This window comes from Pneumocystis carinii, assembly GCF_001477545.1.
Source record: "Pneumocystis carinii B80 chromosome Unknown supercont1.6, whole genome shotgun sequence".
NCBI lineage: Eukaryota > Fungi > Ascomycota > Pneumocystomycetes > Pneumocystales > Pneumocystaceae > Pneumocystis > Pneumocystis carinii.
Window position 1 is genome coordinate 281,395 of NW_017264718.1, and position 23,766 is coordinate 305,160.

The 23,766-nt window shown below is 26.4% G+C and overlaps 13 protein-coding genes across 13 annotated transcripts; 5 read left to right on the forward strand and 8 right to left on the reverse strand.

The window, feature by feature from the left end:
• Nucleotides 1–199: 199 nt before the first annotated feature.
• T552_01526 (hypothetical protein) lies at nt 200–1,017 on the forward strand. The gene is made up of 3 exons (XM_018370108.1): nt 200–247; nt 295–587; nt 632–1,017. Exons 2-3 carry the CDS (start codon nt 299–301, stop codon nt 970–972), a joined length of 630 nt encoding a protein of 209 aa, XP_018226264.1. The 5' UTR covers nt 200–247; nt 295–298; the 3' UTR covers nt 973–1,017.
• Nucleotides 1,018–1,205: 188 nt separating this feature from the next.
• T552_01527 (hypothetical protein) lies at nt 1,206–2,510 on the reverse strand. Its single transcript, XM_018370109.1, has 3 exons — nt 2,302–2,510; nt 2,141–2,254; nt 1,206–2,097 (listed from the first exon to the last, which is right to left on the reverse strand). Exons 1-3 carry the CDS (start codon nt 2,449–2,451, stop codon nt 1,252–1,254), a joined length of 1,110 nt encoding a protein of 369 aa, XP_018226265.1. The 5' UTR covers nt 2,452–2,510; the 3' UTR covers nt 1,206–1,251.
• Nucleotides 2,511–2,584: 74 nt separating this feature from the next.
• On the forward strand, nt 2,585–3,116 carry T552_04117 (hypothetical protein). Its single transcript, XM_018372168.1, has 4 exons — nt 2,585–2,727; nt 2,800–2,884; nt 2,929–2,989; nt 3,039–3,116. The coding sequence occupies exons 2-4, from the start codon at nt 2,810–2,812 to the stop codon at nt 3,095–3,097; spliced, it is 195 nt and encodes a 64-aa protein (XP_018226266.1). The 5' UTR covers nt 2,585–2,727; nt 2,800–2,809; the 3' UTR covers nt 3,098–3,116.
• A 1,115-nt stretch (nt 3,117–4,231) lies between these two features.
• Nucleotides 4,232–6,151, forward strand: T552_01528 (hypothetical protein). Its single transcript, XM_018370110.1, has 7 exons — nt 4,232–4,550; nt 4,602–4,710; nt 4,760–4,914; nt 4,967–5,225; nt 5,270–5,403; nt 5,478–5,867; nt 5,914–6,151. Exons 1-7 carry the CDS (start codon nt 4,278–4,280, stop codon nt 6,103–6,105), a joined length of 1,512 nt encoding a protein of 503 aa, XP_018226267.1. The 5' UTR covers nt 4,232–4,277; the 3' UTR covers nt 6,106–6,151.
• Nucleotides 6,152–6,425: 274 nt separating this feature from the next.
• T552_01529 (hypothetical protein) lies at nt 6,426–7,831 on the reverse strand. The gene is made up of 7 exons (XM_018370111.1): nt 7,731–7,831; nt 7,612–7,686; nt 7,478–7,556; nt 7,333–7,431; nt 7,259–7,290; nt 6,637–7,209; nt 6,426–6,589 (listed from the first exon to the last, which is right to left on the reverse strand). The coding sequence occupies exons 1-7, from the start codon at nt 7,783–7,785 to the stop codon at nt 6,471–6,473; spliced, it is 1,032 nt and encodes a 343-aa protein (XP_018226268.1). The 5' UTR covers nt 7,786–7,831; the 3' UTR covers nt 6,426–6,470.
• Nucleotides 7,832–8,470: 639 nt separating this feature from the next.
• On the reverse strand, nt 8,471–11,739 carry T552_01530 (hypothetical protein). Its single transcript, XM_018370112.1, has 5 exons — nt 10,430–11,739; nt 10,297–10,386; nt 9,660–10,247; nt 9,397–9,613; nt 8,471–9,351 (listed from the first exon to the last, which is right to left on the reverse strand). The coding sequence occupies exons 1-5, from the start codon at nt 11,693–11,695 to the stop codon at nt 8,528–8,530; spliced, it is 2,985 nt and encodes a 994-aa protein (XP_018226269.1). The 5' UTR covers nt 11,696–11,739; the 3' UTR covers nt 8,471–8,527.
• A 1,638-nt stretch (nt 11,740–13,377) lies between these two features.
• Nucleotides 13,378–15,045, forward strand: T552_01531 (hypothetical protein). Its single transcript, XM_018370113.1, has 6 exons — nt 13,378–13,638; nt 13,686–13,799; nt 13,842–14,120; nt 14,164–14,536; nt 14,581–14,801; nt 14,848–15,045. The coding sequence occupies exons 1-6, from the start codon at nt 13,420–13,422 to the stop codon at nt 15,001–15,003; spliced, it is 1,362 nt and encodes a 453-aa protein (XP_018226270.1). The 5' UTR covers nt 13,378–13,419; the 3' UTR covers nt 15,004–15,045.
• An 868-nt stretch (nt 15,046–15,913) lies between these two features.
• Nucleotides 15,914–17,134, reverse strand: T552_01532 (hypothetical protein). The gene is made up of 6 exons (XM_018370114.1): nt 17,036–17,134; nt 16,921–16,982; nt 16,690–16,876; nt 16,523–16,643; nt 16,369–16,457; nt 15,914–16,327 (listed from the first exon to the last, which is right to left on the reverse strand). The coding sequence occupies exons 1-6, from the start codon at nt 17,085–17,087 to the stop codon at nt 15,960–15,962; spliced, it is 879 nt and encodes a 292-aa protein (XP_018226271.1). The 5' UTR covers nt 17,088–17,134; the 3' UTR covers nt 15,914–15,959.
• Nucleotides 17,135–17,274: 140 nt separating this feature from the next.
• On the reverse strand, nt 17,275–18,745 carry T552_01533 (hypothetical protein). The gene is made up of 6 exons (XM_018370115.1): nt 18,382–18,745; nt 18,180–18,336; nt 18,041–18,131; nt 17,861–17,996; nt 17,678–17,812; nt 17,275–17,629 (listed from the first exon to the last, which is right to left on the reverse strand). Exons 1-6 carry the CDS (start codon nt 18,697–18,699, stop codon nt 17,396–17,398), a joined length of 1,071 nt encoding a protein of 356 aa, XP_018226272.1. The 5' UTR covers nt 18,700–18,745; the 3' UTR covers nt 17,275–17,395.
• A 543-nt stretch (nt 18,746–19,288) lies between these two features.
• Nucleotides 19,289–19,805, reverse strand: T552_01534 (hypothetical protein). Its single transcript, XM_018370116.1, has 4 exons — nt 19,761–19,805; nt 19,489–19,719; nt 19,393–19,443; nt 19,289–19,345 (listed from the first exon to the last, which is right to left on the reverse strand). The coding sequence occupies exons 1-4, from the start codon at nt 19,764–19,766 to the stop codon at nt 19,334–19,336; spliced, it is 300 nt and encodes a 99-aa protein (XP_018226273.1). The 5' UTR covers nt 19,767–19,805; the 3' UTR covers nt 19,289–19,333.
• A 249-nt stretch (nt 19,806–20,054) lies between these two features.
• T552_01535 (lipoyl synthase, mitochondrial) lies at nt 20,055–21,409 on the forward strand. The gene is made up of 5 exons (XM_018370117.1): nt 20,055–20,350; nt 20,443–20,719; nt 20,765–21,088; nt 21,136–21,157; nt 21,208–21,409. The coding sequence occupies exons 1-5, from the start codon at nt 20,101–20,103 to the stop codon at nt 21,364–21,366; spliced, it is 1,032 nt and encodes a 343-aa protein (XP_018226274.1). The 5' UTR covers nt 20,055–20,100; the 3' UTR covers nt 21,367–21,409.
• Nucleotides 21,410–21,480: 71 nt separating this feature from the next.
• T552_01536 (hypothetical protein) lies at nt 21,481–22,722 on the reverse strand (the record flags this gene model as incomplete). The annotated part of the gene is made up of 5 exons (XM_018370118.1): nt 21,481–22,162; nt 22,215–22,369; nt 22,425–22,498; nt 22,541–22,626; nt 22,670–22,722. The coding sequence occupies 5 exons, from the start codon at nt 22,720–22,722 to the stop codon at nt 21,481–21,483; spliced, it is 1,050 nt and encodes a 349-aa protein (XP_018226275.1).
• Nucleotides 22,723–23,071: 349 nt separating this feature from the next.
• Nucleotides 23,072–23,487, reverse strand: T552_04118 (hypothetical protein; the record flags this gene model as incomplete). Its single annotated transcript, XM_018372169.1, has 3 exons — nt 23,072–23,272; nt 23,310–23,379; nt 23,426–23,487. The coding sequence occupies 3 exons, from the start codon at nt 23,485–23,487 to the stop codon at nt 23,072–23,074; spliced, it is 333 nt and encodes a 110-aa protein (XP_018226276.1).
• Between the last annotated feature and the right edge of the window lie 279 nt (nt 23,488–23,766).

A 23,766-nucleotide genomic window follows, 5' to 3' on the forward strand; every position in this document is an offset into this window, starting at 1 on the left:
TTTAACTTACACTGGTTACACTCTTATTTAAACTATATTTTCCATTATATATCGGCCCAATATCCCTTAATTATTGCCTCTTAACCTGATGGCTGCTTCACTAGATTTTTCTTGTCGTCTGAATATATACGTGTTGCCATGGAAACCCTCGTAATTCAACGTCAGAAATTTCGTAATATGTAAAGGCCTAATAAAAATATAGTGAAATGAGAAGGTTTTAAAGAGGTTAAAAAGGGCTAAAAAATAGGTATTTATGATAAAAAATATATGAAATATGTTATTAATGAGATTTAGTACTATGGTATGGTTTTTTTCCGGGAAAAAAACGTCAACAGAACGGCCAGAAGGAGAAAAAGAAAAGTCATCAATGGATATGGTTTATTCGGTGGAAGAAGCACCGGAAATATTTTATAAAGAATCTATGGATCCATCTAGATTACATCCACTTGCGGGTCTTGGGAAAACGCTGGATTATTTTTCATTAGAAGATGGAAAATTGACGAATCTTCCAGGAGGGAAAACAGCGTTTCCTAGCCGTGGATGGAGTGATGATCTTACATATGGAACGGGAACAGTATATTTATCTGGTTTTAAATACTAGAAATTAAGAAAAAAATTAATAATAATATAGCACTTGGTATTGGTGGTATATGGGGGGTTTTTGAAGGAATATTTAGGGCATCTAAAGCTATTTCGATGCGTGTTAAGGTTAATAGTATTCTTAATGCTATGACGCGTAGGGGGCCTCTTCTTGGGAATTCTGCAGGGGTAATTGCTCTTGGTTATAATGCAGCTAATTCTACGCTTGGATATTATAGAGGAAAACATGATGATTTGAATTCTATTATTAGTGGAGGATTAGCAGGTGCAGTTTATAAAAGTACAAGAGGTATTAAAAGCATTGTTATTGTTAGTGGTATTTGTTCCGGAATAGCTGGGATATGGTGTTTTTCAAAACGACTTTTTATTTAGTTTTTTGATATATATATATACATAAAAAAGACCTTTTGTTGTTAGTAATATTTATTTAGATTTAAATCATGCATTTTCTGTGAAAAAAATAAAATAAAATTGGAACTAATATTAGATATTATTTATTTCTATATAAATGATATGATATAATTATGATATAGATTAGATATATAAATTAAACATATCAGATTAGTGATGTTTCATTAGATTCTTTGGATCTATTATACCATTAATTTATTTGACCTTTTTTTTCCTTAATGCCATCGAATGTATTATGTTTTATTTGTTAATGAATAGATTTTTGTTTTCTTTGAGTGGCAATGTTCGAGTAGATTGAGAATTAGGAAAAATTAATGAATCTGAACGTATACATATCACATTATGTTTTTTTTGAGTTCTTCGTTTATTTAAAAGAGTAATTTGACGTAAGCTTAAATTTTGTCGAGTATTTTGTGTCTTTATAGCATGAGTTGAAGGATGTGTATATATACAAGATATTTCTGGACCAAAATCAGGACTGTTAAATAATAACGGATATTTGGCATAATTTATATTCGGTACAATTGATAAAAGATGATTTGATCTATAAATTGCTTGACTAATAGATGGTGTAAATGGCGAAAATGTCTTTTGAGATGATGCTAATGCCGCTAAACGTAACATACTTGTCATAGAAATAGGATATTCCGGATTAATATCTGCTAATCTTATAAGAGGTGTTGATTCATCGGTTTTAGGCATCTCGTTTGTTAGAACTGTACTAAATTGACCTAAATCATCCTTATTCGTTGAACTACATGGAAATGATACTGATAATTTATGAATAATAGCCGGAAGTTCCTCCTGAAAGAATATACGTAGTTGTTTTTCAATTTCTTTCTGTAAAAATTGCGCAATAACCGGAATACTATCAAATGTACTAGAAACCTTTACCGATTCAACCGGATCATTTCGAAAAACTAACGTAACTCCCTTTGCCTTGGAAAATACTAAAATAACAATACTTGATAGTTTAAAATCCGATAAACGTAAAAACATAGGAACAATCAATGGCGCATCCGCCGAAAGTACCCCCCTCCATGTAAACTTCGGATACATCTTTTTTCTTGTATTTAAAGGATTAATCTCCCTTTTATCAACAATAATTTCCCTTTTATATATATCTTACTTGAACTTTAGTCTGTAATACAATATATGCATCTCCCGCATATTTTAACTTAAATAACCCACGAAACCTGTCCTCTGCAAGATCTCCAATCTCTAAAATCTCCAGTTCCGGCGGCTAATTCTTATTTATTCCTATATTTAAAAAATAACAAAAATATTTACTATTGATCCCATATTTAGCTCTTTTATATCAATTTTATCCACAATAATAGGTATTTTTGTACATTTATTAAGAGCGTAATCAAGAAGAGAACTTGTTTTTGCTATAAATAATGGTGAAAACTCCTTATTCCATGAAAAATGAAATGCCATAATTCATCAAAATAATACTTTTTATCTTAATAAAATTTATTATATGTTTAAAAGGTAAATATTAAGGTTTTTTAAGTAAAATAAGGGCCTTTTCTAAGAAATATTAGCAGATTTTAAGACTTTTATATGTTAATTTTTGAGTGAGGTTGATCGATAGTTAACCGTTTAAAAATAAAATTATTAATATAGGTTGTAATTAGAGGTGTTTTTGAGGGTTTAAAAGGGATTATTTCTATTTTTTATAGTTACTAAACGTATCTACATATAATAATTGAGGTATATAGTTTTTTTCAGCGTGAAAAAAGAGTGTTTTTTGATTAAAAAAGAAATATTTAATAATATTTACAGGAATTTGAAGATGCTTGGAAGAAATAAAGTTCCATATTATCAGAAATTGTTTGAAGAAAATGCTCATCTTCCTGTTTATTTTAGGGTGGCGTATTTTTATGTTTTTTTTTATGAATTAAGTTTTTTTAGATGCCAAGAAGTAAGCTAATAATATATCCATATATGGCATTGTGGTGTTTTAGTTTATTTGGCAAATATTTTTAAAGGGTTTTTTTTATTTTTGTATTAATGAATTTTAGGATCATTATGGGGTGTTATGAGATTGATTAGGGTATGTTTTTTTAATAATAAGAATTAATGTAAAGATTTAAGGGTACTAAATAATATATTTTAAGTTTTTTTACTTAAAATTTATTTTTATGTTTTGTTTTTATTTATTAAATGATGTGTTATATTTCATAAACGACTTTAGATTTAATTAATTTAAATATTTTAATGAATAATAAAGATTTGAAGGTTTTTAACTTTTATTTCTCATTTCTTCATTTTGAAGATTCAATTGTTGTATTTTAATATTAATCATGATATATTTTATCAATTTTTTTGAATATATATAAAATAATTTAATTTAAAATATCTTTTTTCTTTAATTATTATTATATTTGTAAAGTTTTAGATACATTTTAATATTAAAAGGTATATTTGCTTCTTTTTATCCAAATATATCTTTTTTATCTTTAAAAATAATACTTATTTCTAATAAAAACATATTATTACTAAAAAAAATGCTATTTACAATACTAAAATCATTCTTTTCTTTAAAAGAATTTAAAAATAAATAATTTTATCATTTTTTTAATAATTTTGTCATTTCTTAAATTATATTATATCAATATTAACTTTAAATTACAATTAAAAAAATATTTCTATTTATAATAAAAATATTTATTAATCTTTTTATATTTCAAATAAATAATCTAATCAAATCCTTTATTTTATCTTTTTTCCCCTCATTTAAATCTTTAACACTTATTATACTAATACGAACCATCATTTTTAATCATTCATTAAATATTAATAAAAAATAATTAATAACTCGTTTCTTTCTAATCTTCTACTAATAATTACATAAAAATAATCATTCTTTTCTTTCAAAATAAAACTTTTTAATTCAATACTTATATTTATATACTTAATATTCAAATTTTGTTCTTTTTTTTAAAAAATAAAAAACATTTACTTTAAATATCACTATTATATATTCTTTTATATACATTCTCTTTAATATTCTTTATATTTTATACAGTTCTTAAGTTAAATCGAATCTCAACGTATTTCAACAGCTTTTTAACCTCTTAAAAACATCTTAACATCTTTTCCCTTTAATCTCATGAAAATAACAACATAATTTAGAATAAATACCGTCTTTAAGGACTATTATACGTTTTTATTGATATTTATATGAATCTATAAGCCTATTTATTAATAGAGGAGATATTATATATTTTTTTTTATATAAAAAGATAAGGATATATGAGATGGAGAGTATAGAGAAGGAGAATACAGTATTTGGAGAGTCTTCTCAGTGTAGACGTTCTTTTTTTTATGAATCAGAGCAAATATCAACATTAAATAAGACAGATGAAGATTCTACAGAAATAGAATCATGTAGAATAGAAGAAGCTATGTGCTGTCATATACACTCTATTCTAAATAGTATTTATGAGGAACCGATTATTTCTATAGTAGATACGGAGAAAATAGGTGAAAATGCAGGGAGAAGGTTTATTACATATAAGATACGTATGAAGGTGAAATAAGGGAAAAAAATACAACAAAAGAGTAATAATTGATATCAATAGAATCTTGAGGTGCGTCGACGGTATTCTGAATTTGAATCGCTTAGAAAATCACTTTCACGATTATTTCCAACATTAATAGTTCCACCAATTCCAGAAAAACATAGTATGTGTAGGTTAAATTGAATAATGATGGACGATTTATGTAATAAATTATTTAGATTTAACGGTTTCGTTATCTAGTGTTAATAAAGATGGGAATTTTATTATTCAAAGGAAAAGAATGTTACAAGTGTTTCTTAATCGATGTGCTTTTCATCCTATTTTGAAAAGAAGTCATGTATTTCATTGTTTTTTAAATGAGGATATACCATGGGTAAGAAATTGATTAAAAAATATTTATATGTGTATATATAACAGAAAAATAGTCGCAAGTTTTAGAGTCACCGCCTATATCCTTATTACCACAAAACATTCTTATGGCACCACCATTAAATCCATGTTCTCCTATAAATAGTAATATTTACCAATGTCTTCCAATACCACCATCAACTGCAAAATTATCAAATATTCACAACAGAGATGAAATACAGTTTGTAGAAATAGAAAGAAAAATTAAAGATCTTCAACAATTTATTGGGAATGATTTAGTAAAAATTAATAAGTCTATAATGAAACATTATGAAGGTAAAACTTTTTTATTTTTTCTTTGTTTTTCTAATTTTTCTTAGATTTAGCATATAATTTTAGTGAATTGGGAGCAGCATATAATATTCTTTCAATATCTGAAATAGGCGAATTGGCAAGTGGGATTGAGCGTTTTGGATTAGCTAATGATTTGAACTGTCAATCTAATCATGAGCTAGTAAGAAATATATATATATATATATATATATATATATATATTAATATATATTTATATTAATATTTATTTAATAGGTTAAAAATTTGGATTCTGTATTATCAGAACCCTTAAAAGAATTTATGCAATTTCATGAAGTCGCTAGATCTAGATTAAAATATAGATATCAAAAAGTTCTACAATATGAAATTATTGTAAATATATTAAATCAGAACAAAAATATTTTAGATGCGCTTGAAAGATCTGAAATGGAAGCACAGAAAATAGAATCATCTTTAGCAAGACTTAATAATAGTGAATCTAATTTGTCTACTTTAAATTCTGATGATCTCAATGAACATGAACAAACTAAACAAATTATACCGACTTTTATTGAAAAAATAACAGGTGCTGTAAAAGGCATGATTGACGTAGATTCTACAACTAGAAAAAAGAATATTGAGAAGATATATGAGAAAATTTCTCAGGTAAATTATATAAAATAAATCATACATATTATTAATAATTAAATAGTTGGAAAATGCCCTTAAAATTACAAAAAAAGATGCCAATATTGTTGGTCAAGCTATAATAGAAGAATTCGAGAGATTTCATGGTTTTATTAGGAAAGATTATTGTGAATTAATGATTAATATTGGAAAATGTTATATAGAATGGGCTAAGAAAAATGTTAAAATTTGGGAAGATGCAAAATGTTTAATTTAAAAACTAAAGTTTTTAAAATTGCGAAACATTTGATTAAAAGTTGAATTTATTAAATACCAAACATTAATTATATTTTCATTACAACAATATATTAAAAAATCTTAATATGAAATCAAATTTAACAAAAACGAATGAATTATAATGTACTTTTAGGTAATATATTTTTCTAACATATTCGTCATTTTTGATCAGTATTGTGTTTCTCTTTATTTTAAATAAATTTACTATATTCAGAAGCTATTTCTAGAATCATATAATATAATATATATAGTTCTATGCTTTGTTATTGCAATATAATAGACTTTTACAGATCTAATAAAAATATAAAAAATGCATATTTAAAATTATCCAACAATTTTTATAATTTAAAATAATGTATCAGAACCTTTTAAAGCCTCCGATGTATCTATCTCATCTGTATCAATAAGGCCTTGTGCATCTTCATCTGATTCATCTTCAATATCTGATAATGTTTGTATTTGAACTAACAGAATAAATATATATATAAATAAATATAAAGCAAATAAATACCTCCTGTACGAACCTCTTCACCATTAATATCAATATTATTTATAAGTTGTTCTAAATTATTCATTTTTTCCTTCTTTTTTTTATCTTTGTTCTCTCTAATAAGTCGTTCAAGCTCTGGTCGATAATTAGTCTCATATTCTTCCACTTTATGCTCAATTGCTGCCAAAAAATCATCCATTCCTAATCCTGTTACTGCTGAAACTGCAACAACGTCTAAATGACGATAAAATTCCTCAAGCATAAGACTCATACTATTGATTAAACTAGACATATATCCTGATCCCTCTACCCCTTCTGCATTCCCTTCATTTTTAGAAAGAGCTGCATGAAATGCCTCAAAATCTGTCATCCATTCCTTTGCAAATTCTGCATCTTGTACATCTGTCTTATTAAATACAATGATAATTGGTAATTTTGTTTTATAAAGAATTGAACATGCGTATAACATTGAACTCATAAATGTTGTACATGACCTAGAACGTACCGTATCAATAATATACGCAATACATGTAGGAAATGATGATGCTAAAGCATCTGTTATAATAGATCCTGATGCTGACCATGTAAATATTTCTAATAAAATATAAATATATAAAATTTCCCAAAAAAAAACCCATTGTACCAATCTGACCAGGCGTATCAAAAAGAACATATCTTCTGATCTAAATTTATCTCCATTATTATCTATATACTTACGATGTTGTTCTTTTATTAAGAATTCCAAGTACTTGATCAAATTTTGTTGCAAAAAGATTCAATGATGTAAGAATAGCTCCATTAGGTCCAAGATTATATCTAAATAATATAAAATTCCTCATAAAACATGTATAAAACCCCCAACTGTTTCATAACTTCTTTATAATTAATTGTATCACAAATATCAATATTTACATTATATGGAACTGATAAAACTGCTGGATCTGATTTAATAGAATAAAATAAGTATAAAAAAATATAATCTCCTGTATAATTTACCAAGATTAATAATATATGGAATCTTTTCCTGGCTGCGCAGGTGGGCATTTAATCTTTGTAGAAATGTTGTTTTTCCTATAGGTTTTTTACTTAATATCTATTAATACATATTAATTTACCTGATCCTGCCATTCCTACTACAAGAATACAACATGTTTTTCCTTCTGACCCCATCTTATATATATAAGTAGAAAGGTGAGGTTAAAAAGTCACGTGATCCCTAATAAAAAAGACCATATAATTAGTTTTATAGGGATATATAAAGGAAAAACCAGATTAAATAAGATCAAGAATCTATATATTTATGAATTATTTATGAATTATTTTTATTAGAAAAAGGATTTTTATATTTATTTTTTATATTTACCATGAATTGAAGAAATTAATATTTTAACATGATATTTGTATTAAATGTTTAATATAAGTAATAATTAGATGATTTGTATTATTTTTCTTAAATAATATGTGATTTTTTAAGAATCATAGTTTATATTAATAAATTGAAGAAGAAATTGAAGAAATTGAAGAAATTATGTATATTATGTATATTTATATGTAATATAAAAAGGATTTATATCAATTGATAATAGTAAAATAAAAGAAATATAAAAAAAGGAAAATTTAGTTTTATATAAATGTATATTTGTTGAGAGCAGTAATAGTAAAAACTAAAGATATTATATACATATATTTAAGAAATTTATGAAAAATAAATGAACAGGAATTGTATATGTTTTTTATAATTTCCGCTTCATATCATTTAAGTTATCGGTTTAATTTTATACATTTGATTCTCGAGTAACTAATCAAGTTCAGTTTATAGTTATATTTTGTCAAAAACATTAATATATATACATCTTACATGTTAAAGGATTATTTTATATCAATGAATAATATGATAGAATTACTTGAAACATTAAATAGTATTCATTGATTTTTTTGTACTTTCCGAATTAATAATATCATGAGATTCAACTATATCTACTAATTCCATAATATTTTCAGATTCTGTTATATCATCTAGTTTACTAGTATCATCTAGTTGAGTAGTATCTTCGTGTTGAGTAGTATCTTCATGTTGAGTTGTATCATCAGGTTCAGCGATATTATCTAACTCAATAGTATTTTCTAAATCAATAACATTATTCAACTCGAAAAAATCCCTTTGTTCAACGCAATTTTCCAAATTATCATTATTATTTTTGGATTCATTATTCTTTTCAGAAGGATCTTGAAGTAAATTTTCTGTTATAATACTATGATCTACATTCGTTTCGTGATTATTTGTATTGTCAAGAGATTCAGGAAGTTCCGGAATGATAATTTGTTTATTGAGATTTCGTCTTGCAGGAAGAGCAGGTGGTAAAGGTAAATCCCGTCTCATAGGAGGTATGGCTGGTATTGGCCTTTGCCTAAGTAACAATGTATCATAATCCAGATCCGTTCTTTGAGAAAATTGTTTAGAAATAGTATATGGTTGTTCTGTGATAGATTGAATAGGCTCTGGAATTGAAATATGTTTATTTGAAAATGCATGAACAGTATCTGTTGTAGTAGCGCATGATGGTTCACTTAATTGTAATGAATTATATACAATAGAATCTGTAGAAATTTCCGAATAATCTGGAGGGTTTTCATCCAAATTACTTGGTAATATCTTTTTCTTATCAGCTTCGAAGTTTAAAGAAGAAGTTTGTGAAGATGGATAATTTAACGATTCTGAATCAACAGACGTATTTCCTGCTTTGTTATTAGAAATAAAGACGTAATCTTTATTATGATTACCATGTCTTTTTGCAATATAATTTGCACCCCATCGACGTACAGTATTTGTAGCAGAACTAACGCTTGATGACAATGAGCTTTTTTCACCAGAATCAGCCCTTCGTCTATTGTCAAATATAGTATTCTCTCGTATTGTAGCAAATGCTGCAGTAAGACGCTCTTTTTTATTTGTAAATGAGGATTTAAATGAATTTGTAGAAGTACTAGATGTAACGCTCTAAATAATTATTAATATAAAAATTAATTAAGGATAAGATTTTCACTTCATTCTCAGCATCAATGGCCTTTTTATCCATGTCCATATCCAATTTATTTATATCTTCTGATTTAGGTGTTTTAGAATGAGATATCTTATTAAATGTTTTTGGTAAAACAGTAGATTTTCCAAAGGCACTTATTGCAGCTGCAGTAACAAGCGATTTACCACATAAATCCTTGAAAGATTTATCTCCTGAGGTAATTTCTGTATTTGATCGGTTCTCTAGCTCAATTAGTGAACTACTATCAGAAATCGTATTGAATGATGATGATCTTTTCAAAGGATCCTTTTTTACTTCTAAACCGGATGATCTCAATTTTGTAAGTAAAATGGATTGTTTTAATCTATTAGACACTTCATTTTCAGAATTCGTTGAAACCATTTTTGTTAACTCTGATTTCTCTTTCATATCATCTAATACTTCCAATAATGCCTTTTCATTACTTTCTTGCTTTTCTACCACCGGTATTTCTTTTTCTGGTTCGCTTTCTTGCATTTTTGAATGATCCCAAATTCCTCCTCTAAAGAATTGATCTGCTGTGTCATAAAATTCAAAATCTTCCATATAAGGGAAAACAAGTGTGTTATGAATCTAAAAGATAATTAAAAAAAAAAACAAAAAAATATCCAAGTCTATATACAGTCTCACGTATTCTATTCTCGATAACTTTTAATATCATGGGATATGTAATTTGTTTCGAAAATACAATAGGCTCAATAGTCATATCCATCTATATATTTGTTAAATACATATACTAACCATATTCATTTAACCTTTGGCATTTCATAAAATCCATACCAAAGTCGATTGCTCGGTGGAGGTTTAATAATTAATGCTAATGTCCCTTCTAATTTTTTTAATATTACTGCTAACATCAATTCAACCTGTCGAGCTTTAAATCGACTTCCTAAATTTAATGTCGCTGTCGTTGCTATTTCTATCCTAAAATTCCCATTATATGTAATCATTGCATCAATATTTAATTGTCCATCTGAAGAAAGATCCCTAAGCCTAGGACATGTAATATATGGAATACTATCCCCAATATCCACCCCTTTAACTACTATATCTGACAAAAATCCCGGCTTTTTAATTCTTGACACTTTCTTTTTTATTTTCTCAATTATATATTCTTCTGAAAAACGTGTACGGTATAATCCCAGAAATAACCGTCCTAATAATGCATTCAACCATCTCATCTCAAGGTTCGCATCACTAGAATGAATCGTATGAATCAAATTTGACATATGCTTCGCTTCAAACATTAATGGTATCGCTGATACCAACGGATTCTCTTTCCATTCACATTTCTTATCTACTGCCCTACTTGCTTGAATTAATAAAAAATACCAATCCTCTTGATCCGATGGATTCGAATTATATATTAAAAACTTATTTCTTCGCCTCGTTTTATCTAAAATACCCTCATTATCCCCTTCTAACTTTTCCTCTTTTTTTTCCCGAGATAAACAAATGGCATGAGTTCTAGCAAAAAGTTCTCCATCTTTACTCCCTTTAGGCCATATACTAACATCATATTGCGCCATAACAATCACATATTTGACATCTGACCGATTCTCTTTATCATATAAAAATAAATTTCCATGTTTTAACACCGCAAAAAAAAGTACCGGCCTCTTTCTTTGTTTCCTCATACTCCCCGAACTAAAACTCACTACCCCGCCATAATTCCCCTGTATTTGTCCTTTCATATTATTTCTCTCTCCTCCTCCTCCTCCTCCTCCTCCACTTATCGCATCCTCCTGTTTTTCAAATTCTATCTCATCCACCTCACGTGTCACCCGCATCCATCCCGTCTTATATATACCCGTTCCTTCTTCTTCTAGTTCCTTTATCTTAACTTTATTCCTCCTGTTTATACTATATTTCTTGACCGTCTTAATCCCTCTCTCATCAATGTCTGGTAAAACTATCCAGCTATAAACAAAAAATACTACTAAAACAACTGGTATAAACGTAATTCCTCCTAATATATATACAAATACATAAGCTTTAACTTTATCAATGGAAATGTCCATTTCATGTGGTTGGGTTGTCTTCGTATAAGGTCAAGGAAACATCAAGCTATAAAGAGTAGAACATAATTTAATGATATTTAATAAATGTATATAAGAAGAATGAGTAAACAGTAAGTAAATAGTAAGTAAATAGTAAGTAAATAGTAAATCATGTATAAATAAGAAAGAAAAAGGTATAAATAAGTTTATGGGGGGGGGGGGGTTTGGAGTAAGATGATAGAGGGGGTTATGAAGGGTGGAAGGGGTGGAAGGGGTGGAAGGAGTAGAAGGGGTATTTTTATTGTTTGAATAGGGATTTATATTAAATTATTAATATAATATTTGAAGATAATTTTAATGGTATAAAAAGGAGAAGTAGTAGTAGTTAGTTAGTAGTTATTATTATTAGTTATTATTATTAGTTATTTATTTATTATTATTTATTTATTATTAGTTTTTATTATTATTAGTAGTTATTAACTTTTTATTATTATTTATTATTATTAGTTATTATTTATTAACTTAATATTTTATTAATTATATTATTAACTTTTTATTATTATTAATTATATTATATTATTAATTATTTTATTATTATTAACGTCTTATTATTAACTTATTATTATTAACTTCTTCTTCTTCTTCTTATTTATTATCAGCTTTTTATTAACTTCTTCTTATTATCAACTTGTTATTTATTAACATTTTATTAACTCCTTTTTATCAGCTTTTTAATTTATCAATTTCTTATTATTATTTCTTATTAATATTTCTTACTACTATTTATTACTACTATTTATTACTATTATTTATTACTATTATTTATTACTATTATTATTAACTATTTATTATTATTATTTAATATTAACATTTTCTTATTAACTCTTCCAACTCCTTAATTCTTTATTAATTTATTAACTTTTAACTTTTTATTAACTTTTTATTTATTATCAACTTAACTTATTATTAACTTTTATTATTAGCTTTTATTATTAGCTTTTATTATTATTTATTACTATTTATTACTATTATTATTATTACTAACTTATTATTATTACTAACTTATTATTATTACTAACTTATTATTTAATATTATCAACTTTTTATTTATTAACTTCTTTTTATTAACTCCTTATTAACTTCTTATTATCAGCTTTTTAATTTATTAATATTAATTCTTATTATTATTTATTACTATTTAATATTAACATTTTCTTATTAACTTTTAACTCTTCCTTATTAACTTATTATTTTTACTTATTATCAACTTTTTATTATTATTAACTAACTTATTAATATTATTAACTTAATATTATCAACTTCTTATTATTATCAACTTCTTTTTATCAACTTATTATTAACTCTTTAATAACTCAACTCTTTATTAATTAACTTTTTATTATTATTATTTATTTATTATTTGTTACTATTTATTAACTTATTTATTATTACTTCTTATTAACTCTTATTATTTATCAACTTCTTCTAATTAACTCCTTTTTATTAACTTTTATTATTAACTTTTAACTTTTACTATTAACTCCTTATTAACTCCTTATTAACTCCTTATTAACTAACTTCTTATCAACTACAACTCCTTCTTATTAAAAGGTTTTTATATTTCTTAAAAATCCAAGGAATTAGCTTTTTAGCTTTAATTAAAGGGATTATCTCTAAAAGAACAAAATAAATTAAAAAAAAATAGACTGTTTATTAATATCTTTTTTTTTTCTGGGAGAAAAACTATGAATCAAGGGAATTTCCAAGAAATTATAGTTATTGGATATAAAAATGAAGGGATATTAGATGATACAAATATATATGTTTATGATATGTATACGGGAAGTCAGATAATGAAATTTAAACAGAATGATTGTTGTTTAAGAGGAGTATTTATTACGGAAAACTATGTTTTTTGTAGCCAAAGAGAAAAACCAATTCTTCATATATATTGCTGGGAAAAGGTTGATATATAGTATTAAATGAATCAAGGAATAATTGGTGAATAAAGGAAAGTATATATCAAAAAATGGTTATACCAGAGATATTGACAGCATTTGCTGTTTCTCATGATGTTTATTGGGCGGTTGGAGGTACAATACAAGGAAAAATATATGTTTGGCAGGTAGAAAGGATAATTATTTGATATTAAATCTAAAAATCAAAGATAACATCAGGAAATTTAATGTTTGTTCATGAAGCACATTATCAAAAGATAGCAGCGATTACATTTGTGATGGATGATGGATTTTTTTTAACAGGATCTGAGGATTGTTATTTATGTTTATGGAGTTTATCAGATATACTTGATTTATATGGAAAAAAGGATAGAGGACCAGTAAAAACATGGAATAATCATACATTAGGAATTACAGATATTGTTTGTGGGTATGGTACGACTAATTCAGCAAGAGTTTTTACATCATCATTGGATAGTACAGTAAATGTTAATTTTAATTTTATCAATATAATGAAGCTAAAATTTAAAGGTATGGGATTTAAATACTCAAAGTCTTCTTACAACGTTTGTTTTTCCTAAGCCGATAACATGTCTTGTGGTAGATCCAGCAGAAAGAGCGTTTTATGCGGGCAATGATCAAGGTGATGTTTATCTTGTTGATTTATATGGAATTGCACAAGAGAAATCTTTAGAATCTTTTTATGAAGCAATAGGAGGATCAGGAAAAGTTATTCAAAGTGTTAAAGATGAATCAACAATATTTAAAGGACATAAAAGTGCAATTTCATGTTTAGCATTATCTTTTGATGGATCTCTTTTAATAACAGGATCTCAAGATCATGATGTATTTATATGGGACATTGCTACTCGTCAAATAATTCAAACATTTAGTAAACAAAATGGTAAAATATATTATTTATAATGTTGAATTATTTATATAATTTAGGACCAATAACATCAATTTGTTGTAAGGTTATTTATAGAGGATTTTTTGAAAGTAAAAAATCTTTACAAAACATACCTACTTTTAAAAAAGTTCAAAATTTTCAAGATATGAATGATTATTCTATTTTAAAAAAGTTAAATGTTTTCAATGAATTGAAAAATAAAACGGCATGGTATGAAGATGATTCAGCATTGATAAAAAAAGATTTAACTGAATTTATGGTAAATATAATGTAATCATTGTTAATTTATATCTAATAATATCAAGTCTATTACATCTGAATCAGCATTGCAATTACATGTTAAAAACTTGCAAAATGAGTTACAAACATTATACGGATATTATTCTGATTTGAGAGAAGTTCATCAAGAATTATGGAAAGAGTATATGAAAACTCAAATAGTGGATCATGATGAAAATTAATATTTTTTATAAAAGTAATATACAGATGGAATATTTTCGTTGATTCATATGAATATTTACATTTTTAAAATTTTGGTTATTTCAATGGGTTAGATATTAATACAAGTTTATCATTATTACTGGATTTTCACTTAAAACTTTTTATATCTTTTAATTACATTCTTCCAAAGCTAATAAAAAAAGTAAAGTTTTATTCCTGTGATATTAAATGGTTATTTACTAAGGATTAATAGATAATAATATTCTGTATTTGAGTTTTTTAGATCATTTGATTAAGAATTTTTAACTCATTTAAACATAATTGGGTATATTTATTAAATTAACCTAAAAAAATATCTTTTTCATAAAAACATTAAGAAGGAATCTATGTTTTGATATAAAAAATGCATTTTTTTTTGAAAAATTAATGAATTGTTAGATTAAACATATTTTTAAATAATAATTATAAAGGAATGCATCATCATTTTTTAATCTCAAAAGTCTTATTTATCTTTCAAAAGAAAGGGTTCTTTGGATTTTTAAATTTATATTAAATATATCAAATATTCTTTTGATAATCTTTAAAAATATGATTAAACATTAAAGGTTAATTTGTCACTTATTTTTTTTACAGATAAATCAGTATCTTTTACTATGAATTACTTCATATCTATTCATTTAAATGATTATTAAAGCTTTACATACAGTGCTATGAGAGACATAAAACAGAAATAAGCTAACAATATAAAAATTCTCAATATACTAAGGAATATCATTAAATACAAATTTCAAAATATAAGAGAAAGTATATAAATATATATTTATATATTTGTCTAGCTTATAATTAATAATATTAAGCACATTTAGTGCTTAATACAAAGCCTTTAATATTATATATTTGGTCATTTTGAATAGGGATATTTGAAATTATTGGAAACATCAAATAAAAAATATTTATTAATTATATATATTAATTTTTAATTGTATATATCAGGTGGGCTCTTATTTTTATCTATTCCTAGCTGTCTTAGAATTTCTAAAACCCCAGTATTTTTGACCAAGTTTAATTCTTCCTCTGATTTTACTAGTAACATTCCAACCATACCAGTAGTATTAACACTTATATTGTTCCAAGATTCCATAACACGGGGTACCATAAACATCCATTGTTTAGTCATTGCAAAATTATAACTAATTTCATCCATTTTAAAAGTTTGAGAAGCTTTTGTTGTAAATAATAACAATTTAGAAAACATATCACTAAGATCCTTTGGAGAAGATGAAACAATAGGAGAAATATAATGAATAAAAGGAATCTTCGGATGAGACCATGGATTTTTTACTGCTGTTTATGTTATTAAATAAAAATATTAAGTGGTTATATACAATTTTTGATATTTATAATTTCATCTGGATATAATGTTGATACAGCGTTATCCTTTAAAGATATAAATTGGATATGTTTGTGAGGTTGACTATAAAAATAAGTATAAATCATTGATAATCATAAGTTTATATATATATATATATATATATATACCTTGCACCAGATTGAGGTCCACAATTATAAAATGCCAAATGTCTATCTTTCATAGAATTTAAACACTCCCAAATTACTGTAATATCATTTATTAATAATCCTTCTGTTTGTTTTTTAAATTCTATATTGAATTAAAGTTATATTTTTTACTTTTTTATAAAAAATACCTTTTGTTACAAGCAAAAAATGTCTTGGAATAATTGGAAATTTATTTAAAACAATGAAATATTCATCTCCAACATTTTGAATATAAAGTGATGGTTCTGGCGGATCAAATGGATCAATAAATATATGTTGATCAGACGTATTATGATTTTCCTTCTTTTTAATAAATGGAACATAAGAGAGTTGAAACTATCAAGATAAATAAATGTATTCTCTAAATAATAAATATTCACATTAATCCGATCTTCTTGAATTTTTTCTTGAATTGATTCTGTAAATGTTAAAGCTCCAAGATCTAAAATTTTATTAATATATATGTATAAACCATGAATCTCTTTAAGAACCTACTTTTTGCTTGAACATATGTTTTTCTAATGTTTTCTTCTAAGTTCTGGATCATCTTTTGAAAAAAAAAAATAAATTATTTTTTTAAAAAATATAACCACTTAAATTCTAATAAGTATTGATGCCCAGATTCAATATATAGATATTAATAACAATATAATTTTCATATTATAGTTGATTTAGATTTAATAAAAGTTATATATTGATCGATAATATTATAGTAATTATATAAGCGAAATTATTTTGAAAACTTTTCTGTTTTTGAGTTATTTTTACTACATTTTTTCCCTATAAAACCTCGGCAATTTGCCGAAGAACAATAACAAATTTGTTGTTCTGCACCTTCAAACCAACTATTAATAGTTAAATAATAATATAATAAGTTTTTACTTTCCTAAAATTATAATCATATGTTATATCTTCTCCAGCAAATAATCCAGCTTCTCCAGCAAAAACACCAATACGTGGAATACCTTTTACATACCATTTTTCAATTTTACAATTAGGCTCACAAGAATGGTTAATAAAGCGAGATTCATTTCCCTTAATTCCAGCATCCAAAACTAGTCCTGACTCAAAATTTAAAAAATAATAATTCTAATTGTATTTAAATATATATTTAATTCGAATTTAAGTAAATTTTACCTGAGCATTTTTGTAAATACTATTCATTCTACGAAATAGTTCTTTTTTCTCTATTACTTCTCCACAGTACTCAACTATAAGAGAGTTTGCTTCGAAATCACGAAGAGATCGAAGACCAAATCCACAATTTCCTGTCTATACTGTTATTAATAATATTTTTTGTTTTTTAAAGAAATGTTAAACCCAAACAATTTCCGTATTTAAAGAAGAAAGTCTCCCCTCCATTCTCTTTTTTGTATAGTGTTGAAAAGCACGATTAGAACATTCTTGAGAATTATTAAGAGCACATGTAGTATCATCACATTCATAAAAAAGTTCTCTTCAAAAATTAATAAATTCCTTTTTTTAAATATCTTTTTAAACCTATTTAAACAACCATCCCCGCAATTAGAACCTTGCTTGCAATTGCATTTAGGACGAAAAATCTTTTTAAACTTTTCTTTACCATAAATATCTAATATAAATTAAATTTGTTCAAAATTTAAAAAAATATTATCAATACTTTGTTTTATATATCTCCAACCTTCCGGTCTATATGTTATTTTCGATGTAGCAAATAAATTCCATGGCAATTTAAAATCCCTTAAATGATCCATCAATGTAATCCCATAATACATTGGCAAAGGAAATATTTCTTTTTTTTTCAAATTATTCAAATCCTAATATCCATTAATATATATATAACTATATAATTCAAATCTAACCGATTCTCTGCTGCAATTAAATGAAAATGCATAAAGACCTCGAGTTAAATATGTTTTTCTTTTTTTTACAAAATTTTTACTTGTATCTTTATCTTCACATGATACATTCCTTTTTTTTTCCACATTATCTCTATTCAAAGAACATCGTGCCGCTTCAACTGCTTCAAATAAAATTAAAGATCCTTTTTTTTTGCTTGGAATTAAAGATTTAGAGAAAAAATTCCTCAATTTATCAACGCATCCTCTTCCTTCTTTATTATAACAATTCCCCTCTAAACAATTTTTTTTTCGCAAATCTCTTAACCGCTCTGATATCATAGAAATTGATTCAATTAAACTATATTATTCTAATTGATATCAATTACAATTCTCATCATTCCTATTTGTTAACAAATATATATATTCTTAGATATACAATTCGAGGCTAAAAATATCAAATTTTCTCTTAAAAACGTCAAATTCTTATTAAAACTTAGAAAAAAATATTTAAAATGTTCTTTTTTACCTCAAATTTATCATTTTTTTTCAACAAATAATTAAAATTTTTTTAATCTTTTGTCAAAAATCAAATCTGAAGCTGATAACGATAAGATGATAAACCCTGGCCCTAACCCTAAGTATGCTATTAACCCTAACCTAACACTCCTAGCCCTATGCATGTAACCCTAACCCTATATCTCCCGATATACGACCTAACCCTGGCCCTCATACCTAACCCTAAACTACAACGTAACCCTATACTACAGCATAACCCTAACCCTTCCTGTGCACTCCTCCCTAACCCTAACCCTAATATAGAAAAGCCTGATCTATTGGTTTTAATGTATCAATTTTATTTTTTTATACTAAAACAATACCTTTTTACTCTTGAAATGCATATTTTCTACATAAACAAAGACATTTATATCTTTTTTTTTTATCAAACTTGTTTTTTTAAATATTTCAAAAAATATCACCAACTGGCCTTTTAAATATAAATATATAAATATATAAATAACAAGAAACAATTACTTTCTGAACGCCAGGCAAGTATCCTTCAAGTGCATTTAATCTAAATTGATACTAAATATCATCATTAATATAATGCATACATATATATATATATACTCGAGAAAGACGAAAATCCCTGAAAATACCACGTCCTTTTCCTGACTCAATGCATCTATTTTTTACGCGAGTTATACGTGTATTGGAAGGCATTTTAACTAGTTGTTGTTGAGCACGAATTCTTACATCAGCAGGTAATGTAGTATTTCTGACGATATAACGCAATGCTTGACGTAAAGGCTCACTTTGAGCAACAGCTATACGTCTACGAAGATCACGTAAAACACGACACTAAGTGTATTAAGAATGATTTATAAAATATAGAAAAAAACCTTCATTAAATCATGCAAAGAGTATAAAATGTGATTATATGCGGGATGATAAAGCAGGATTTTTATTTTTCTTGAAATATATGCGTTATATATGCACTATGATTACGCTCATGATAAATTCTTAAATAAATGTTACGGACACACGGTGTGTTCGTAAAATACTGGATTACGACAACTATATATATATCCGTATATTCAGATATTGTCAAGCATACAGATATTCTAAATTATATATTTGAAGCATAATTGAGACTTTATAACTATTGATTTTATAGTGTATTGGCATATTTTTCTCGGATTTTTTATAATTTCTATTATACTTTTATTGGTAGATTGAAACATGTCAAAACGATTATTACGCAGTGCGCAAATTAAATCACAGATATTTTATAATAAACTTGCAGCTGGACCTTCTTTTGAAGATTTTATTAAATCTAGTGTATCAGGTAAAACGCCATTAGAACTTCCAAAACCAACACGCCTTCCAAATTGGCTACGTACACGTCCTATTCCTGATAGTGATAATTATAAACGTATTAGACGAGATCTTCGTGGTCTTGGGTTACATACTGTTTGTGAAGAAGCGCGATGTAATATACCTAAATATACGATGTGTGATATATAGGATGTGTGATATATACGCATCGTATATTATGTAGAAAGTATAATAATAATTATATAGGTCCAAATATTAGTGAATGTTGGGGAGGAAGTAGTAAATCATCTGCTACAGCTACAATTATGTTAATGGGGGATACATGTACACGAGGATGTCGTTTTTGTTCAGTTAAAACGAGTGCTACACCTCCACCACTTAATCCAAAAGAACCTGTACATACGGCAGAAGCTATAGCCCGTTGGGGTCTTGGATATATTGTATTAACAAGTGTAGACCGAGATGATTTAAAAGATGGAGGGGCAGCACATTTTGCAGAAACAATTATTGAAGTAAAAAAAAGGTAATATTATTGAAATGAGACGTTTTAAATTGAAATTGTGTATAGATCGCCAAATATTCTGGTTGAAGCATTAACAGGTGATTTTGGAGGTCAAATGGATAGCGTAGCAACCGTTGTCATGTCAGGATTGGATGTGTTTGCACATAATCTTGAGACAGTTGAAACGTTAACACCATATGTTCGTGATAAACGAGCTACATTTCGTCAAAGTTTAAGTGTTTTGGAATATGCAAAAATATGTCGACCCAATTTAATTACAAAAACGAGTTTTATGCTTGGTATTGGTGAGACTGAAGAAGAAATTGAAGCAGCACTTAAAGAATTACGTAAAATAAGTGTTGATATTGTTACATTTGGCCAATACATGAGGTAATTTCAGTGTTTTTTTTTTTAATGACGTCTAACAAAATATCTAGACCAACTAAAAAGCATATGAAAGTATGTTATACGTTTAAAACGTTTAAATCATATAAACTAATGTTGTCAAGGTGTATGAGTATGTTCATCCAGATACCTTTGAAAAATATAAGAAAATGGCAGAAAATATGGGATTTATGTATATTGCATCAGGACCACTAGTCCGATCTAGTTATAAAGCCGGTGAACTATTTATTGAAAATGTTTTAAGAAAGAATCAACAAAATTAGTGAAGATATCTATAAAGCATATGAAAGGCATTTTTGTATTGATATTTGACTACTTTATATGAATTATATAGATGATTGACAATAAATATTTTTTAACTAATTTTTTATTAAATATTATTTGCCCTTTTTCATAATAATTGCTTTTAGCTGTGCTAAAGTAATTAACAATGCTTCTTCTGTACGTATTGTCCTGCAACCTTGGGCAGGACATACATTTATCCATCTATCAAAAAGTTCTTCTGCACGATCTCCTCCAATATCCAAGTCCTGATCAGCATCTACCGCCGCTTCTAGTCCTGCTAATCCCCCAAAAACAATAAGAATATGATTAAAATTCGGAATATTATCCTTTATTTCTTCAAATGCCACGCCTCTTTCTGATGTACCAATAATCAAATCATAACCATTTTCATACGGTGATTCTTTCAACACTGCTGATAAAGAACTGGCAAAACGAACAGTATAACCCCAATAATATCCCATTGTTTCTCGTGGAGTAGATGGACTTACCACCTCCGCATTAATATATTTCTTTTGTGAAGACGTTTCCTTCATAAACAGAGTTACACGAACGCCTGGATCAATTTTATCCGAAACTAGTACCTTTCGTCGTAAACCTGCATCTACTAGCGTAGAATTCTTAGGAACCTTTGGATACAATGAGGAATCCAATGTAATGCCTTCTCTGTATGGAAAATCCTCATCTCTACGTAAATGATGAGGACAATCTAAAGGATTTAATAGTCCAGTAAACCGAAGATCGCGATGTATTGGAAATAAAGATTTTCTCAAATATCTTTATATAATTATTTTATGAAATAATAATTTTTTTTAGAATAAAAGCATACTGTGGTGTTTCCATATAACGTAATAAATGAATAAAAAACGTATTTTCATTATTTACTTCATCATGCTTTCCAAAATTACTTTGTTCCTTTGATATTCCAGAATCATCAAAAATAACCACTTCATCTACACAAAAAATAACTAAAGCTCTAGCAACCTTTTTAACCCTTAATTCATTTTTTTTGAATAAAAATATATTCTTTAATACTAACCTGTCCTACAAGTACTGTTTTTAATTCTAACCCTTGCGCATTTGAAACAATACTTCCCGGAAGTGCAATAGTAACTATTTCTCATTAAACCCGCCAATTTATCAATATAAAAATACCCGTATATTTCCTAGGCCCTGTAGAAACAGTATGAATATTGTTTTTCGATTGATTTATCACTAATTTATTCTTTTTTCCCCGTTTACTATTAAATAATTCAATTTCATTCCTTTTTCTCTGATTTAAACCCTTTAAAAAAATTCTTCAAATTCCTAATTCCTCTAACCTTATTAAAACGCATTTTCTAATCATTCTATTCTTCTTTTTCTTCCATATTCCTCTTTTCTTTAATATTATAAATTACTACACCATATAAAAAACCTCATTTTTTCTCGCAAAAAATCTCTCTTAAATACAAAATAATCCCTTCATATAAATAACATAATCTTATTAAACTATTCTTCTACTAAAACTTATCCTTTTATATTAACATTCTCAATATTTTCCTTCTCTCTCCTTTTAGCTTTTTTTATTAAGGTTCTATTGAACCTCGGGGGACTTGGGGGTTTATATAGTTTTTTTGAATTGCTTTTTTTTTTAATTAACGCATACAACACGCATACAACACGCATACAACACGATAATATATATTAATTACCTCCGCAACATGTACCGCATGGAGGCAAACGAATATCATCAATACTACCCAATCGTCGTCCTAAAGGTCTTCCGCTTGAAGAATCATATCCCCATGTACTTCTATTATTATTGAATCTATTTGACGAAGTATTGGGGGTTCTTTGTGTATTTTGTTTCAAATGATATTTTTCAATAGCTCTTTGTGGGTCAAACTGAAGAATATTAGTTTACGCGAACCCTAAACCTAACCCTAACTGTAAATAAAGTGCTTATATAAAGCATAAAGATTAAATAAATTTGATATGCAAAATCATTTAATCTAATGAAATTAAACATGGTTTTTATTAATATATAGAATTATTTACCTAGCAAAAAAAGGTTTTTCTTTTAAAATAGTTCCATCTTTTGATATAAAAACAGATGGCATTTTTAAGAATTATATTTTATTTCTAGAAAAATAGAGTATTAAAACTTGCTAAATAATATATTTTGCAGTGTATTATGTAATGTATGCGCAATATATGCGTAATATATGCGTTATATATGCGCAGTTATGCACTTTATGTATGTTATGATAGCCCCGGATAGGTTGACTAGTATCTTGTCGAAAATAATTTTTTGATCGACTTAAAATATATAATATAATGTAGATAAAATATATATTAAGTATATAAGATATATAAATATAGAATCTTCTATATAATAT